Genomic DNA, 20091 nt, shown 5'->3' with positions numbered 1-20091 from the left:
TCCCACTCTCAAGTTTCTGTACTTGAACATTTTGTTTTCTAGTACTTACCACAAACTAAAACATTTCTAGTCCTGCACCACATTGATACTGATAATAGCACGTTGTGTTACCTAACAAAATAAAAAAACGCACTGGTTTATCAACTTCAAACTTCGGAAAGGCGGCGTTAGCTTTGCTGGAAACTGTTAATGTAATCTTGCTTCTGAGGCTTGTGGAATCTGCTTAGATCACATGCTGTGCATAGGCCGACAACTAGTGGAAGCTGCAGAGTATTAGTTTGTTTTTCGACACACGCTACACCGATCGTCCTCTATAATTCCTGGTCTTATATTTCTTTTCCTTGAGGCTTCTTGAAAGTCGCAATCCTTTCTTGAAAGGGGCAAGCGTAACTCCCTCCTTGTTGTCCTCTCTGGTCTCTCTGCCTTTCTCCTGCGTTTGAACTGCCTTTCCAGGAATATCTGATCCCTCCTGCGTTTGGCCTTGCTCACTGTGCTTTCATGCTACACCTTTTATCCGTGTGGGGAAGTGTAATGGGAGTCAGGTGTGTGTAGTTATCAGTAATTGCCTGACTCTGCCTGGCCCTTGTGTTGGCACATGTCTGGTATACGGCTCTGGTGTTCGTCCGTTGTCGCTCTCAATGAACTACCCGCGAGAAGGTGTTTGTGTTGGAAAGGGGGGTGGGGTGTCGGTTGAGTTTCTAGATATACTACCTGGTAGACTAGGGAAAAGGTGTCGTAAGGAAGGGGATACTGCATTTCACCCTTCGGTGTCCCACTGCCACTCCCCGAAGACCCCCCCCCCCCCTCACCCCATGTTATGAGCACACAATACTCATCCGTGGGTCTCATGACATTGTCAATTTGCCACACCTATTCAAATGACTGTTTAAAGCCCTGGTCATGACAGGAAACACAGGTGTGCTGGGTCCTGGGGTGAATCTGTGAATGCCACGTCATTTTAAATGGTTGATATTGTCTCCTTAAAATTAAATTGTGGATACAATGGTGAGGCTCGTGTGACGCACTCAATTCTCCCTGATTATGGAAATGCCTGTTTAAACCCCCATGGGCATGACCGAAAGCACAGGGCATTGGGTTGACCCCGCTGCCTTAGCGAAAAGTCCACAGGGGACAAAATCATGCTTTTAAACTCAGCAAAGTTGCATTTATTTTAATTAAGCTTTTACAAATACTTTTAAAGGCAGCACAGTACTAGGAACATTTTCTTTTCTTCTGAAGCCGCTTTGGAGTGTTAGACTATTTCACATGCCGCATTCTGCAACAGAGAAACCCAGAATTTTTAAACTTGCTATAAACAGCTGTGCCGCCGAGCGGGATCTTTGTAAACATGCTTCACGATCTTGATGTTGAAGCCTCCTGCGCGTCCCTTCAAGGACCGGCATTGGCAGAACCAACCGTTTGGACTTTTATATAGGTATGGTAAAGTTTAATAGCTGTGCTTTTTATAGGGTGCTGGCAAAGGCCATGCTTTTGTGTACGCTTGGGGATCGCCAAATTTAAGGATGCGAGTTGCTTTCATTATTTAAATAGAAGCCTGCCTTATCAAAGCTGGCTTTTTGGGATTTTGTATATGTCTGGTGAATGCACACAGGCTTTATTAAAGCCAAGTGGGTGTGCTTTTGCATGGTTTTGGTTAAGGCATAGTTTGATGATACCGTCACAACTAGCTGTTTAAGGTTTAGTATACGTCTGGTTAACGGCCAACACGTGCTGTCAAAGCATCAGTTTGTAGCAGGCCTATACAAAACACCCGACAGACCAGCGTTGTAAGAGGCACCAGTTTGTGCTTTTGTGTAGGTCTGGTGGTGAACTAGTTTGCTGTTGCTGTCAGATCCATCAGCTTGTGCTTTTGCTTGGGTGTGGGTACGGCATTTCCAGTAGAGGCTTGCTGTTATCAGCTGTTTTATTTAGTTCATGTTGGCATCTGTTTATAGCGCATTTACAGCTGCGTCAGAGGGGCGGAGTTGCTTCCGGCGTCATAGCCGCGTCACTCTGCATGACACTAGATTTATTTATAGTCCTTGTCTTCAGAGCTCACTTCACTGGCAGATAGTCACCCAGGCATCACGGCCAGCTGCTGCTTTAGAAATGTATATCAAATGTATATCCAATTGATATGCATTTTACATATTTTGTATATATCAAATGTATATCTAAATTATCGGGTGTCTTATAAAAAAAAATTGGTGGTCTACATGTACAGATACATTTTGGGGGGCTTATCAAATGGATATTGCATTGATATCAAAAGGGGGTGGGACTAAGGACGTAAAAGGAGCATGGCATCCTGTCAAATTTAACATTGATGTAAAAGGGGACCCTTAGTACTACTGTAGTTTTTATTTGAAATGTTTTTGTTTGGCTTTTCCAAACTTCCCACAAACAACCAGTACAATTGAACATCAATATTTCTCTATAGGTAAGGGATGCTGCAATTTTGACAGTCGTGGAAATGTATAGACATGCAGGTGAAAAAGTCAGAGCGGACCTGAAAAAGAGAGGAATTCCTGCTGCAAGGTGAGTCGTCTCTTTCCTTAAAAGTACTGCTTCATAATGAATGACCATGTGTGTAATGTGCCTAATGCTGCTACTGCAAACTCATTTCAGAGGCTAAAACCACTTGTTAGTGATGAACAGGATCGCTCAATGTCATATTTCTGACACGAAAGTTGAACTGAGTGCTAAATAACCCACCCATAGAGTTCACAAGTAGGCTGATTTGCGTGCATTCATACCAAACTGGACACCAAAAACAGACTGATATGATAGGTCATTTATAATGCGCTTAATACCCAGAGGTTTCTAAGCGCAGACCCGGGGATCGAACCTGTGTTGCTTCGTGTCGTGTTGCTTCCAAGGCGAGCACGTTGCTCCTGAGCTATCCTCCTGAGGAATGATATTCAGGTTTTGGTGGCTGAACAGTTAAATATGAGGGTATAGTATGCGATACTTGTTGAACTCGCTCACATCTCCAACAATACTACAAAGAGAGGAACCCAGGTCCTATTGAAATTTTTAAGTAGGAAGTGGCAGGAGAAGTAAAGCATTTTTCAAACCTATAACAAAATATGCCTTAATCAACTTTTTTCACAACACCTCTTAAGGTCAGACTTTGTGTTTCTTCACAAATACTCTGAGGGATTTCCTATTGTATTGTATAGTACTTGCCATTTATATAGCTCCTTTTACCATTATTATAGTCTCAAAGCGCTGGTAGTGGTAATGCCCTTGGAGGACCGAAATCCAGTGTTGGAGATCATGGAGTTGGAATTCGTGTGCATTTGGCCATGATAAGGCTTAGCAGGTAGGAACTCTCCACAAAGATCAGGCATATTGATGGGTGTTGAGGAGAGCCTGGAGATGGTGTGAGTTTGGACTGGTTATGTGTTCAGCTGGCTTTGAGTGGATGGATAGCCGTGCCTGCAGCTGATGTCCACCGAAGTGGTGCATTTATACGTACCAAGAGCACAGACGGATCTTATCTTTGGTGTTGCTGTGTCATCAGACAGTCTGTGGAAAAAAAAGACCAGTTAACCTTGTAGACTCTTCTAGGCACCATCCGGGGGTTGGAGGGTGGGGGGGAGAGGGGCTATCATCTGGTCTTCTTAGCTAAATAGACTGGCTGATCTTGTACATCTGCTAGGCGGTTACCGTAGCATTTAGATTATAGGGTGCTTTAGGCACCATGGATAGGCTGCCTTTATAGTCTTACTGGGTATCTACGTGAAACACATTCCCACCCCAGCAATCCATCTAAGTGTAACACATCTCCTACCCTCAAAATCCATCTAAATATGGCCCATTTCCTATGGTGTTGGTGTCGATTCCGTTGACGCCTTTGTCTGGGACATCTTTCATACCAGTTCCCAAGAGGCCAACTATTGCTAAGGCTAGGTCTGTGCCACCTTTACCAGAGAAAAATGTCCATCCTCAGCCCAGGCAAGAATTTTTTTTAATCTGTCTGCTATTTTTGAGGACCAAACCTCTGATGAGGAAATTACATCAGATGGTGTTCGATTTGGGAGAAGAGAAGTCCCTGAGGAACTGGTAGATCCTAATTCAAAAATGTCAGACCTTTATGACTGCCTACAATCGGCCAGTGGCCTAGATACCTCACCCGAGGTAGATTTTGAAAGGCCTGACCCCACAGAGCATGCTGAACTGTGGTATAGGAACCTCATGGGAAGAGAGATGGATTTTATGGGGTGGAAGTCAGTGTCCCCAAGAGATGACCAGGATGACTTAAAATACATTATTGATGAAGGACCTCAGAAAGACCCAGTCCTTCCCTTCCACAAAGCTCTTCAAAAGAGAATTATGACAAATTGGGAGACACCTGAATCTCTACCAGCTGTAAATAAGAAATTTGTAGGAAAGTAAAGACCTGCTCCCTCGGATCCAGAATATTTATCTAAGCATCCTTTGCCTGAAAGTTTGGTAATTCAAGCTGCGACTGCGAATAGACAGTCGGCTTATCCCTCTATGCTCCCTAACAGGGACAATAAAAAGATTGATGCCTGGGCGAGGAAGGCTTTTGCTTCTGGTAGTATGGCCCTTAAGTCTACTAATGTGACTTGTACATTAGCTAGGTTCACTTACACCCTGTGGAGCTGTTTAGATGCAACAGCTGATCACATCCCGGAGGGTGAGGAGCGGGATGGTTCCCTTGCGATAGTAGAGGATGGGAAGGAGGCTATGGAGGAGTGCCTCAAGTCAGGACTGAATACTGCAGAGAGTATAAGCAGATCCATGGCATCTAGCGCAGTCTTGAGTAGATTCGCATGGCTAAGAAAATCTGGTTTCACATCTGATGTACAATCCAGGTTACTTAATATGTCCTTTGACGGCTTGAGGTTGTTTGGCAGCAAGGCGGACGAGAGCTTGGAGAAGCTGCAGATCTCGAAAGCGGCAGCAAAATCACTTGGCGCCACTATAAGGCAACCTCAACTGCACTCTTACGCAGGGTCATCTTCCTGGAAGAGTCGCCCTTTTTGCTTCTATTACTCTTTTGGAAAAGGCAGAGGGCAGGCCAGTCAGAGGGGACAACAAAGAAAACCCTTTCGTGGTGGAAAAGGGAGAGGTGCTAGATTAGCCACAGCAGCGGCTACTACCGCCTCAGCCACTGTAAAGCTACTTTGTGGCCTTAACCCACAAGACCCTGGTGGGAGGCAGAATCCCACAGTAGCTGGACGAATGGCTGGGCATTACGTCGGATGCCTGGGCACTAGCGATGGTGACAAAATTTCAGAATGCCCAACATCTACCGGCGTTCGACTTCCTAACTTTGCTAGGGCTCATGGCATCCTGCATTTTGAGGATGAGATCCCTTCAATAGGCCCTCAGGATTCAATGTTCCCAGTTTTCAGGGGAGATGTCAGATCTTCTACAAGTCCCGTCCAAGATGGCTCAGGATCTCCTTTGGTGGGCTTACAAGGGAAGTATCCTCAGAAGGAAACCTTTTTGGCAACCATGGCCGGAGATAACTGTAGTGACGGATGCTTCACTCACAGGGTGGGGAGCCCACACCAACGATCTGACGGTCAGCGGTCGTTGGTCTCCATCGGAATCCAAACTTCACATCAACCTTTTTGGAGCTGAGGGCAATCAGACTGGCGCTGAAGGTCTTTCTACCCTCTGTACAGGGAAAGAATGTCCTGATAATGACGAACAACACAGTGGCCATGTATCTCAACAAACAAGGAGGCGTCAGATCACTCCCACTGTGCAGAGAGGCAATGCAGCTCTGGTTCTGGGCAATGCAAGAAGTATTCTCTCTGTCGGCAGTTCACCTAGCTGGAGAGCTGAACACGGCGGCAGACGCTCTGAGCAGGCAGGGCAGTCTCCCACGAGTGGGAGCTAGCTCAGGAAGTCCATCAAGAGATCTTCGCCCTTTGGGGAACCCCTCAAGTGGATCAGTTCGCGACCGGTGCCAACCGGAAGTGCGAACTGTATTGCTCAAGGGAATTTCCCCCGAGAGGAGCTCTAGGGGACGGTGTCATAGTGGACTGGATATTTCCACTCCTTTATGCGTTTCCTCCAGGCCCTGTGATTCCTCAAGTAATCGGGAGGTTGAGAAAGTTCAGGAAAACCATGATCCTCATTGCCCCGGATTGGGCCAGGAGAATGTGGTACCCGGACCTTCTGGACATGTTCATCTGCCCTCCACTACGTCTTCCACAAAGAGAGGATCTTCTCTCGCAAGAGGAAGGTCGGGTTCTCCATCCAGAGGTCAACACACTCAACCTTCACGCTTGGCTTCTGAGAGGTTGAGATATAAGGATTGGGACTTCCCGGATGACGTTATGGAGATTTAGCTTTCGGCCAGAAGGCCAGCAACAAAATCCTTATACCGGTGTCGTTGGAAGAAATTCAGTAACTGGTGCAGGGATAAGAATGTGGATTCTTTTCAATGTACCACTCCCATGGTGCTTTCCTTTCTATTACATTTAGTAACTCGGGGCTCCAAGTTGGAACTATTAAAAGATATTTGGCAGCGCTATCCATCTTAAAGCGCTCCTCAGAAGAAGTTTCATATTTCAAATTGCCTTTTAGTTATCCAATTTCTTAAAGGGTTAACAAATGTGTTCCCTCCTACACCTTTCCAAGTTCCCATTTGGGATTTAAATTTAGTTTTAAATGTTCTTGTGTGCCCCTTTTGAGCCTTTACATTCTTGTCGTTTAAGGCTCCTAACTTAAACGGTTCTACTATTGGCTCTAACTTCAGCCTGCAGGGTGAGTGAGTTGCAGGTGCTCTCCTTGCAAGCCTCCTCACATGGTTTTCCAAAAAGATAGTTGTTTTAAAGGTCAAGCCTTTTTTCCTACTTAAAATAGTTTTGGATTTCCATCTGTCACAGAAAATCACTTTACCATCTTTTTATCCTCCTGCGCATACTAGTGAAGAGGAGGAAAGATTTCACAGACTAGACCCTAAAAGGGCTCTCAGTTTCTACATATCTAGACTGGAAAGGTTTAGACAAACAGATCAGTTGTTTGTCGGGTATACTGGACACAAATTGGGCCTTGGTATGTCCAAACAAACTATATCCAGATGGATTATCCTAGCAATATCTGAATGTTAGAAATTGGCTGGGAAGGAGCCTTCAGATGGTTTAAGGGCTCATTCAACCAGGCGCATAGCAACTTCCACGGGTCTTCAGAGGGGTGTCCCAGTGCAAGACATTTGTGCTGCGGCCACTTGGTTATCAATGCACACTTTTGCAAAACATTGTTTAGACACCACTTCTTACCAAGGAGGCCTTTTTGCATAAGCCGTCCTTCATTCTGTGCATAATTGAACTATGGTACTCCCTCATCCTCTAAATTACAACTGCTATGGGAGTCTAGCTAAGATGAGCAATACTTGGGAGGACACAATCCATTCGAAGAACAAGTTACTTATCAACTGTAACGTTCTTTCGACTGGCTGTTCCTCCCACTTATTCCTCATCAATCCTCCCAACCTACCCCTCCGTACAGTTCTTACGCTTGTTGCACTTGTACTTAAGAGCCTGACATCTGCTGACACAAAATACAACTGATGCGGCCATTAACATCGAAAAAAACAGAACTGAACCAACGGGCGTGGCTCGAGTCATTTATACGACAGATGACGTCGACACTCGACGTCGGCCTTCGAGGGACCAAGCTACGCGGCCTCGAGCACTGCGCCCTCTGGCGAAACAATTTCCGAAAGGAGCAGCAAGCTGACGAATATATCTAGGATGAGGAATAAGTGGGAGGAACATCCAGTCGAAAGAACGTTACAGTTGGTAAGTAACTTGTTCTTCTAATCCATGCCTTTCTCATGGCGTTCAATGATGGTAAAGAATTCTTACCACGTCTGGAATGCCAGTGATCTAATGCGGGTCCTCTTCATGACATAAAGTTTCTACGTTCCTCAAAAGGCAAAACTCGTCTAAAGGTAAAAAAATATATAATTATAGTGTGTCTACTACTAATCTATATAGATACCTATTCTGCAGTATATAAGTATCCTGGGGTTCTTTTATGTAGGTCTAACCTGTGGAAGCGATTGGTAGTGTCTCCTCTTTTTCAGAAAGCCGCGAAAATATTGACAAAACAAGATGGCCGATATATAAGGGATTGCGTTGTGACTTTAAAACGTTACGACGTCACTATGTTTACAAACGTCAAAACGTGATGACGTCATTCTGTAGTGCTAAAACGTCAGGTGAGTATTGTAGAAAGGGTAATGTTGATTAATGTTAGTAGCTATCTAATCCATGAAGGAAAGACCCCTGCTATCACAAACAGTACTGAAAAATAGGTTTTCACAATGTAATGCTTGTGTTTGTGGCATCTTTAAGTCCATAACTATCCTAAATTGAATGGCATAATATGTCCGATCCCATATCCTACTCATGCTAGTGGATTCTTGGGCAGTGAAAAACTCATATAATAAAGGATGGCTAAAAGGTAGTAATTGATGTTAATAAATATCGTAGACGTGCTGTGTCTGCGTCTTGAGTTGTGCATGAGTTAAAAAGTAAAAAAACATAGGTTTTGTTGATCAACCAATACAGAAACTTGTGATAGTTATTCTAAATGCATCCTTTCTCTGACTGGAACGTTCATAGTTTAAATTTCTTCAGTAGATGCATAGCCTAATCCTTAGCATGGTCATGTTGTATGCTGATCTTCTAAAGTCCCCTTGATATAAATAAGGAGAAATAAGCAGACTATGTATAGTGTAGAGGCCTGGACCATGTAGGTCCTTGATAGATATAAGTCCCACTCAAAAAGATGAGGGTCCAACCTGCAGCAATCTAATATCTAATCCAATATTTAATACATGTCTTACTGCATCGTTGTTGAATGGACCACTGAAACATTACATGCGGAGAACCAGGTAATGACAGAAAAATACAGAATATGTGGGATAGCCGAAAGACATCATAGAAAAAGCCAAAGACAAAGTGGATAAATTGAGCAGGAGAGATCTTCTAACCCCTAAAAAATTTGTCGGAACAGATTCCTTTTTTGTATGCATTTATTCGGTACAGAGCCATCATATTAGCAGAATAATAAAGGTAAATTGGAGGATTATCAAATTGGACTCATAATAGAAAAATCGTTGCATATAAGAGGAGATGCAATTTTAAGGACCAACTGGTCAAAGCAGAACGTCCATTAATTGATAAAAAAAAACATTGAAGAGAAAGAAAATGGGCACATTCCCTTACCTCAGTTGTTGCAATTGCAACAGTATTAGGAAAGGGGGATATAAGGCATCCCAATAATGGCAAAAAAATTAAGCTAAATGATTATACGATATGCAATTCCAATGAGATCACCAGTAGTGCGACTTTTTGCGCAAAACAAACACAATATAGCACAACTCAAGGTGATTATATTGAGAAATTGAATAGTTTGTCACCGAACGGAATGAATGAAGAGTGCAACTTGAGTTCTTTCATATGAGATTGTTAATTGAAATGTATTGTTATCATTCTGAAAGCCATTAGGAAACATGTGATTAACTGATATCATTGTGTCATGACAATATGTACTGTTCAGCAACAGACATGTGATAATCGTATAAGCTTGTTCTTTACCCTTGTAATGAGCTAGACTGTGACTATAATTTTGGCGAATGTAACACCTGGATGTTTTGACGCACATGTTGAATGAACTAACAGATAATCTATAAACACACTAAACATCATATATTGGAGAGATATTAAAAAATTAACATTACCAAATGTCCTAATGCGGAATATATTTGGTCCATTCAACAACGATGCAGTAAGATATTTATTAAATATTTGGTGCAGGTTGGGCCCTCATCTTTTTGAGTGGTACTTATATCTATCCAGGACCTACATGGCCCAGGCCTCTACACTATACTTAGTCTGCATATTTCTCCCTATTTATATCAAGGGGACTTTAGAAGATCAGCGTACTACATGACCATGCTAAGGATTAGACTATGCTTCTACTGAAGAAATTCAAACTTATGAACGCTCCAGTCAGAGAAAGGGTGCATGTAGAATAACTACGACAAGTTTCTGTATTGGTTGATGAACACCACCTATGTTTTTTGACATTTTAACTCCTTCACAACTCGGCCACAGACACAGCACGTCTACGATATTTATTAACATCAGACAATTACTACCATTCAATCATGCATTATCGTGAGTTTTTCACTGCCTAATAAGCCACTAACATGAGTATGATAATGGATAGGACCCGTTATGCTATTCGATTTAGGATAGTTATGGACTTAAAGATGCTGCTAAGCGCTAACACGATCATTACATTGTGAATAATGTATTTTTCTGTACAGTTTGTGATACCAGTGGTCTTAAACATCTTTTTCGTTCATGGATTAGATAGCTACTAAAATTAATCAACATTACCCTTTCTACGATACTCACGGGATGTTCTAGCACTACAGAATGACGTCCTCACGTTCTGACGTTTGTAAACATAGTGACGTCATAACGTTTTAATGTCGCAACGCAATCCCTTATATATCGGCCATCTTGTTTTGCTTATATTTTCGCAGCTTTCTGAAAAAGAGGAGACCCTACCAATCGCTTCCCCATGTGAGACCTACATAAAAGAACCCCAGGATACTTATATACTGCAGAATAGGGATCTATATAGATCAGTAGTAGACACACTATCATTATATTTTTTTACCTTTTAGGCGAGTTTTGCCTTTTGAGGAACGTAGAACCTTCATGTCATGAAGAGGACCCGCATAAGATCACCGGCATTCCACACGTGGTAAGAATTCTTTACCATGATTGAACACCATGACAAATGTATAGATTAGAAAAGCTGGGATAAATTACAACAAATCATCTTAAATTCTTTTCTTTTCTATAGACCCTACATTTATAAAGATATCACAGGAGGGAGCACATCAACTCCCATAGATACTATGGAAATTGATTTTGGACTAATATTTACACTCTCTGGTTCTGATACAGTGCTGATACAGAGATCATCTTACACAGGTAATAGTTGGGAGGTTTTTTATTCCCATGTAAATTGTGATATATTAGTTTTTATGAAGGGTTAGTGAGTTTTTATTCTCATTGAGATAGTTCTATACAGTTTTTGATTTATTTGTTAGGACAATCCATACTGGAGTATGTGACAATCTGATATAACAAATAAAATGGAATTCAATCTACAGAGATAGGAAGGATTATTTAAAGAACAGTTCGTCCAGGTGACTATAGGTTACTGTTAGGCAGAATTATATGCAGTACCCTTTGGGAGCACTACACAAAATTAAGACTACAAGTGACAGTACAATTTTACCTTTGGTCCAAGCCTGTACTACACAGTTATAGTGGTAGCAGTAGCGGAGCAGCCAGACTTATCTCAAGAGTAAGTGAGCAGTACAAATAGTTACACAAAGGACCACAATTACTATGATTCAGGCAAACACTGACTCAGTAAAAGAATATATATTTATTTACTCAACAGTTGTATAACATTTCACTATTCTAAGCAAGTTAAAAATCACAATCATGAATACACCACACCACTTCACTTAAATTCCAGACAAGTTAATTTCACAAAATGAAGTGGGAGCAAAATGGCACTCCAGACATTTAAATGGGAGGGAAAAACAAAGTTAGGTAGAAATTAGACCACACCAACAGGTAAAGTACTCGGGGCAATTGAACAAGAGAGACTACAGTGAGGAGATCAGCTAGAAAAGGCTTAGGGCCAAAGTCAATGGGTCAAAAGTCTTTTCCTCAAGATCACACAGTTCAGGGTAGTTTGCGGTAAATTTCGTGGCACAGATTCCGGACGAGGTTGGTTGGTAGAAAAGTTAGTTCAAAGAGAAGGTAAGCCATCGGATTGGAGAAAGATTTCAAACACTTTCACCGCGGCTGACCGAAACGGACAACTGGATTTGCACAGTACCTTAAAACGGAGCGGGAGCTGTAGCTGAGGCGGAAGTTCCTGGTGGTTTCCTGCAGGCTCACGGTTCTTGAAGCGACTGTTGGATTGACATGAAGTAGGAAGACTGGAGGGTCCTGCGGCACCCAGGGAAGAAGCCAGCAGCAGAGCAAAACAACGAATAAAAGGTGCACTCCTTAAAACCCAAGCAGGGTCCGACCTTCCTGGCTATCTGGGCCACTGTAGCTCTGTACAGTGAATTCGACCAGAGGAGGGGCCCTGGCTTGTAGTTTGGGTGAACTGGTTGGTCCCACCAGCTCAAGTTAAGAAGTTTTCTGGAGGATCTTCTCTGTTGTCGGATTCTAGCGATTTGGACCTACAGCAGGGCTTCACCGGGCAGTTCAGTCATGGTAGGGGTCCTCTTCTTCCAGTTCCTCGTTGGTTGTTTCGTTCCAGTGGCGACTCTGCTCTTCCAGTCCCAGAGACCTTCTTTTTATGCAGTTTTCCCCCATTCATATAGCCTAGCTGTCAATCACACAGCAGGGTGGCTGGCCTGGCAAGGCCAGTCCCCTTAGCCAATCAGACAAGAGTGCGACTTGGATTACCAAGGGAACCCACGGCAGGGGTCCGAAGATCCGTCCCTCACATCCTGCCTACCTAGACTACCGCAGGCCTTAAAGAGGGCTTCTGTGCAGAAGCCTGCGAAAAGACGGCGAACAAAGGAGTCATCCCTGGTTTGGCACGCAGAGAAATACACGAGAAAGACTTTAACGAAAAGAAATGGTGAATAAACCCAGCCGGAACCAAAATAAAATGTATTTGATCAAGCGGGTTTATGTTCGAGGCTAATATAATAGCCTGAACCAATAACATTTTTATATAATATAATCGTGGTAGAAAAGTTAGGGTAGATACCACTGCCACCAGCCAAGTCTTAATGTTAAGGGAGCGAAACAAGGCTCCAAGTGGTACAGACAAAAAGGGATAAGAGTTAACCCGTTAATACTCCATGTAAAATGGGGTGTACTGGGTCTGTGGTTTAAAGTGACTATATAAAGTTAATGGCAACTTTACCTGTTTCTGGGGGACAGTAGTCAGCCCCAGAAAAATGGAGTCAGTGGGAAGTCTTAAAGACAACCCTGTTCACTGCACTGAAGGTGTTGTGTACCACACACAAAAAGTGGTGCACATGGAGTAGGTGAGGCTCCAGTGCCCAAGGTCACACAAAGTAGAAATACACACAGCAAAACCCATTTAAGAGTGCGAAAAAGGCTCACACTCTTACCAGGTGGAAAATAAATCAATCCTAGAAATCAAGCAAAGCTGCTGAGGTACTCGGTAGGTAAGGGAAATCAACCATTTATGAGAATTCTCCCTAACACTTACTGGTCAATTAATCATGACCGCGAATTAAGATATAATGAATGGCATACTAAAATGTATTTATTAATTATACATTTACAGATACACAGAAAATCCAGAGAAGTGGGTAAACAGCTTCTGAAGAAGGGGATGTTATCACCCCGAAACGCATAAAGTGGAGTACACAAGGAACAGCCTGAACACATGGGATCATTTAATTATGAACTTTACCATATGTGTGAATCAATGGGAATTTCTGGTATCCAAATGTTTAACCGCAAGTTGCTTATATAGAATTGATATTTACCTACTGAACTGAACTATTATACAAATAGGTGTATGTTTACACTGAACTGTATTTGTTACTATGAGATTGTTAATAACAAATTTGTAAACACATGAGAACTTACCTGATTTAAGTACAAATTATCTTTTTACATAAAGTTGACCAAAAATCATATAATCTAACATATTTTAATAATAATTGAAGAATTGATTTGTCTTGACAATAACAATTTGGTGTGCAGGGGACAGGATAGTTGCACAAGATTGTGGGCATCTGCTGTTTTTACATTAGTTGATACAACCCAGTGTCCGGGTTGGATTTTTCTCCCGGCACCCCATTAATTACTTTAAGAGAATAATATCCCTCAAACTAGGTGTGCTCTAGGCTAAACAAGATATACACTTTATTCATTACTGGTCCTAACAAATGCATATAGCTGTCTGAGTGAAAGCAGCGGCACAGCGTCCTACGTGTCTATTTCCTATTTTTGATTTGGAGTATTTTTACTCCCTATTTTTATTTTTGGTGAGTATTTGCCTATTTTAGGAGTGAAAGTGGCTGATACACCCCTTATCTGTAGGGCTTGGTATGATTTCCTCTATCTTGGCCCATAGCTCATGCCCCAATGTAGATTCCAGCCAAACTTGTATTGTTAATTCTTGTTGCCTTTGAATATTCATCTCGAGTCAAATCGGCAACCGTGCTGGACGACTATATAATAACCTAAAAAATTATTAAAAACAGTGTGAAATCAAAACCGGAGACCTGTGGAGGATTGAGAAAGAGATTTGCGTACATAATTTTCAAGTGGATTATGGCAGGGCAATGCTTAAATGGACCCTTCAAGAGTCTTCATTGGATGTTTTTTTTTCTTTCTAACCTCACCATCAATCAGTATGTCATGACGTCCATAGGCACACATACATCTATTGTCACACCCGGAGGTGTTATCCACAACCCCTCCCTAACGGTGGAAGCCAAAGGGAGTATGACTCTCACACCTTGGTTGGCACAGGTCCATCATGCTTGTAATACAGGTCACCACGTGGCAGCAATTGGGGGGGGGAAGAGAGTTGGTGAAAATGTGAGTGGATAGGTAGGGGGATTTCTTGTTGGAAAAGTCATCCCAACCTTCACACAATGCCCGTTAATGGCTCACACTTATTAAAAAATGCCTGAGCTGTTCTGTTCATACCAGTACTGCAGATACCTGTTCATATCAATCTGCCTGTTACCTACTTGGAACTCAATCTACCAGCCTACTCTCCTACACATGGCAAACCTGATTGTCAAGATATTCACATACATAAATGAGCACATGACGGACTGAACACATGAGGGTATAAATGAGCACATAGAAGATCAATACATGATGGAATGACACGCACAGTGAGATGGAACACATGATGCAATGAAACATTAAGTCGGATCATCAAACGCTGATGCTCTTGCCCAAAAATACGTGTGGTTGGATTTTCCACCTATGCTTGCATGCACTAAGCTGCCCCCTTGTTTATGCACAGCGTGTCAACCCAGTTGGTGCCCTAATTCAAACACTATGCTTCGTGTAGACCAGCGACTGTTACCTCAGAGTGTTTAACAATGCATGCCACATGGATTATTCTTGTTCAAGTGGTATTTATCTTTTTGTCAGGGGCCTCTCAGGTTTCCCGGAACATATTGTAGCAGAAGAAATGCCTAGCGTGCGACGCCGCTGATCAGGACATGCTGTGAAGCTTGAATGGCCCGCGCAGCATACTTGGTTGTTTGGGAAGTACAGAGTCCCGATTTCTGCTAGTAGAAGTTCACTGCCGCTCCTCCAGATTCAAGTCCTCCAGCCGCCTCTCACACAATATCGGGCTTATTTAGCCATGCCTTATGGCCACATCCACAGATAGCCCCACAAATCCTTACAACTAGGGAGAAAAAGGAAGAGATGTACACCTTTTTCACTCCTTATTCAATTATAAAATTATTAGTAAAATATGCCTCGAATCTTCATTGCTATTTTACAAAATGCTTTGTTTATAGGTTTTCTAATGGTTCAACGATTTTTAAAAGAAACCTGCCCAAAATACCATACAAATGTTATGATCAATTATATTTTATTAACAACAATAAAACCAAGACAATCTATTATTAAACCATCAAGAGCACATTTGTAGAATTGTTATGTTAAATTGTAATTCTTGAAGTATTTCTTAGTCCATCCTGTATTTTGAATACATATCATTTTTCTGAACATCTTGGACTTTCACCAATTGGGTGTTTCTGAAATTATGCCGTTCATTTGTTATTTTAGAAGATTGCTTTGCTGTAATTCATTCCTAATGAAATATTTAACACAATATTATGATTTGTTCCTTAATTTTTCAAATTATCCTTTTTTCTTAATGAGCCAGTAGATCCTTTCTTTATATCATTATAAGATGTATAATTATATTTTTTGCAATTATTTGTTTTGATTCCAATTCATCACAGTAATTCCTTCAACGTGATGCTTGTGTGTAATTTGCATAATGCTGATACCCACTTTGACAATTTGGATCTGAATCTGCAAGCCTCAATCGCCCTTTCAATATACCCCAGTCAACCCTATCAAATGCCTTGTAAGTGCCTAGAGCCAAAAGTATAAAATTGTCTCCCATTTGCTTGCCCCGTTCAATCAGGACAATCCTCTGTTTTATATTATCATGCAGGTTTCTGTTTAAAATGCAGGCCTATTGATCATCCGCCATTGATCTGGCCGCCAAGACTTGCCTCACAATCAGAGCAATCTTTCCCTTGTTTCAGAAGCAAGGTTGTCGGCGATTGTCATATTGGCATTAATTGACCTGAGTCCTGTTTGGAATTAAATAATTGAACGCAGGGCCTCTATTTGTGGCTTAAACACTTATATAATATTTAGGGGAGAACCTGTCTGGTCCTGGAGCTTTATTACTTTGAATGGTATTAATAGCCTCCCCTTCTTCTTTCTGTGTAATTTGAGCATCTAGTAATTGGCTTTCTTTGTCAGTCCCATATGTAACGCCAGTTGAAGCAATGTAGTCCCTCTGTCTTATGATCTAGGGCAGAGGTCTGAAACCTGCGGCTCGCCAGATATTTCGATTGCAACTTCCATGATTCATTACCACTGATGGGGCCAGCCACATGCAGAGAAATCCTTAGTCCGAGCTGGAGGCTCTACCGCCTATTTTCTTGAACATAAAAAGCATTTAACGATTAATCCCGGGTGCTTTTCAAACTGAAATTTTGTGGCTGAGTACATTTTGCTGAAATTGGAAGCTGTGACCAAATGACTTCACACATGTATCTGCAGTGTATTAAATCCCCTGAACTGTTGTCATGTACGATGCAGTTCACATGTTCATCTTCATTTACTTTTATTCTGATGTTAAATCCCTTAACATGGAAATTCTGTTGGAAAACCTGGACAAAGGCACAAATAAGGTTTACATTCTCCAAAAAATGAAGAAAAATCTGCTGGGGGTGGGGTAAAATGTCATAAATAATGCAACGATCAATATTAAACTGCACTGCCTTGTTTTTCATTGTAAGTGGAAAATGAGCAGTGCATTTGGAACATTGATGTTATTTGCATACCGGTGTGCCCAGATAACAAAGTTTTAAGAAGGGCTTCTTAATAAGCAATCAAAATAAAGTACAAAAAGTAATCCAAAGATAAGTATACTCCATGCAAGAACAACACAGTTTAACAGTCCTGTGACTGAACTGGGTGAAGGGTTCTCAACTCTGCCCACTGCATATGCCATTTGTATAAGAATAAACCACAAAATTACAACAAAACACATTAGTTACATTTTGAGGCAGGTCAAAACAAATGATTGGTGAAACACCTACACTGGGGTATTTCCATTGGGTGGAACATTTCCTGGAACAAAACCCTTAAACACCCATTTCATGACATCGCGATACTAAATATCCCGCCCCTTAATTACATCACTTAAACTGACCAGCAGGAAAACACTTAAGCTGTGATTGGCTGGCAGAATTCATCATACAAAATAGATAAACCGCTACAAATTAATTGGGCCGTGTTTTGTTCGAGGCGCGAACATTCTACCAATCCAAGGCCATGGGTATTGCAGTCTTATTCTCCTGATTGGCTCCCTGCCCTTCGCCCTAAAGCTCTTGTTACTCCTGCCCATCTTTTCCATTGCATCGTGCCAACTTTAATTAGAAAAAGCTTCATGCAACACCATTGGTAAAATCTAATTTCGTTTATTTAATTCATTTTCCCTATTATAATAGCTGCTGTATGTAAGCACAGTGTCCTTTTAAAACTATAGAGTGGGAAATGCACCAGGTGTTTGGCTAGAGTTTTTGTAACTTTTTTTTTTTTAATTTGCATTTTCAAAACAAAATATAAACCATAACATATAACAACTTCAAACAACGACTCACATCACTACTCTACAGGATCATTTGAGTTGGAGTTTAATAACTGTTCTCTTGGGTTTATTCGAAGCAAGGTTTTCTTCCCTTCCGTCCGTAATGTCCTTGCGTTGTTCTGTGTGTTACTCCAGGGTTCAGTTGGGCCCCACCACCATACCTTGATCACTCCCTCTCCTGTTTGCTAGGTTCCTCTATCATCTGGGCAATCCTCCTCAGAGCCCCCAGGTTCGCCAGTGTTGTCTCCTTCTCTTCTGAACCAGTACCAAACTGTTCCATGCCAAGGCCATTGCTCCACCGTCACTTTCTCCCCTCTGTAGTGCCCTACTCCACACCGTTGTTTCAGCAATCACCCATTTTTGCAGGTCCGCCCACCACCTCTCTATCGATGTCTCGTGCTTGTGTTCCACGCCTTTGCTATGCAGCGTTTCGCCAGTATTGCCATCAAGTCTTTCATTTTCGCCAAATGTGTTCTCTGCCTACCCCTTCTGGGAAACAGGCCCAGCAGGTAAGACTGGGGTGGCCATGCCTGCATTAGGATCCCCCCTTTTCAGTTCTCTCCTTGGAGTCTCAGAAGTGCGTCACCTTCAGGCATGACCAGAACATGTGCAACATATCCGCCCACTCCTCTCATTAGCACAGGCTGTTCCGAATCGGTCTGCCCCCATGTTTGACATACTTCTCGGCGTTAAGTATGCCCTGCGTATTAGAACAAGCTGCATCAGTCTGAACCTCACGTTCCTGGAGACTTTCCTTGCATATTGGAGGACCCCTAGTTACTAAGCTACTGTGAGCTTCTGTGTCGCTTGACCTTGGTGACCTGATCCACTATTTCATCATGTCAGCAGAAATTCAATTGTACGGTGCTGTGGCTTTTCCAACGCTTAATGTCTTCTATCAAGACTGCCCTCGGCCTGCTAAAACATGGCCACACTGTGGTTCATTAATGCACATAACACTAAATCTTATTATACTTCTATTGTACCCCTACCTCTAGCGAAAAGCCCCAATTATGCTTCACCTATGTTTGTGCATATAGGGTTTTGTTTACTGTTTATTTTTATATATGCCAAAAAACCCTGCACCTATCTATCTATATTTATAAAAGTAAATGTGTGGGTTTTTTGGTTTTACCCAAAATGTTCGAAAATAAATCAATGCGTGATTTGGCTGAATTTGGACTGTTAAAAAAATCTGAACGGCTGATAAGTGCGACCAGATCACGCATTCGGTGCTGGAGGCTGCGGGGGTGTCCCTCGTGCCCTTGCTCACTAGATTGTGAGTGGGGGTTGCGGGGGGACACCCCTGCAGCTGTCCCGAAAAAGGAAAAAAAAAGGAAAGGACCCTGCAGCGCTGGTTCCCGATCATGGAAGTTAAAGGGAACTGGCGGTGCAGGGAACACAGCGAGTTGGAATGCAAGGTAATTAGGGGGTTTGGGGTGTGGGTAGGGGTGTGGTAGGGGTGTGTTGGGGGTGTGGGTAAGGGTGTGGGTGTGGACGTGGGTAGGGGTGTTGGCCAGGTCAGTAATGTTCAGGGGAGAAAGGACTGAAGATTATTTCGAAAATATAATCTTCGGTCTTTTTTCCCTCAAACATTTCTAGTTTGGTCTTTCAACCCCAATCCGGTCATTGTTTTATACAATTCACACCATTTCACCAATCTGCACCACATTTTGCATATTCACCTGCTAAGACCCTCTGGACATCACTAGCTTTACAAGATTTGGATACCCCACAGTAATATTATCGCTAGTGTGACATCCCCTGTACCCATGATCCCTCACGCGTGTAGGACCCTCAGATTGTTTTTTTCCACCATACTAGTCGGACGCATGTTGCGGAGTTCCTTTGGCGCCAAGTCGTTTTATAGTTAAATTACCGTAAATACTTCTCCCCCCCCCCCCCCCCCCACCGTACGGCGAAGACCGAAGCCGGTGAAGATCGGAGAAATCAGCCGCCGAGGACCGCCACGACGGACTCCGGGCCTTGGAAGGCCTTTGGCCTCTGGCCTCGGCCCTAAACAGTAGGGAGAGTGGGGGGTGGTCATATAGGCTCTCTATTCCCCCTTTCATATATATATATATATATATATATATATATATATATATATATATATATATA

The 20091-nt window shown here is 42.4% G+C and overlaps 1 protein-coding gene across 27 annotated transcripts in view; it reads left to right on the top strand.

The window, feature by feature from the left end:
* CLASP2 (cytoplasmic linker associated protein 2) overlaps positions 1–20091 on the top strand; it is a 2478243-nt gene that overhangs the window by 371257 nt on the left and 2086895 nt on the right. For all 27 annotated transcript variants that reach the window (XM_069613152.1, XM_069613157.1, XM_069613154.1 and 24 more), the window contains exon 6: positions 2441–2538. In XM_069613152.1, coding sequence (XP_069469253.1) covers positions 2441–2538 — 98 coding nt within the window. The remainder of the gene's footprint in view (positions 1–2440; positions 2539–20091) is intronic.

The sequence above is a fragment of the Ambystoma mexicanum genome, chromosome 5p, assembly GCF_040938575.1.
Source record: "Ambystoma mexicanum isolate Mex_15411 chromosome 5p, UKY_AmexF1_1, whole genome shotgun sequence".
Taxonomy (NCBI): Eukaryota; Metazoa; Chordata; class Amphibia; order Caudata; family Ambystomatidae; genus Ambystoma; species Ambystoma mexicanum.
The sequence above is the reverse complement of the archived record's forward strand: the minus strand, read 5'-3'. Positions and strand labels throughout refer to the sequence as shown.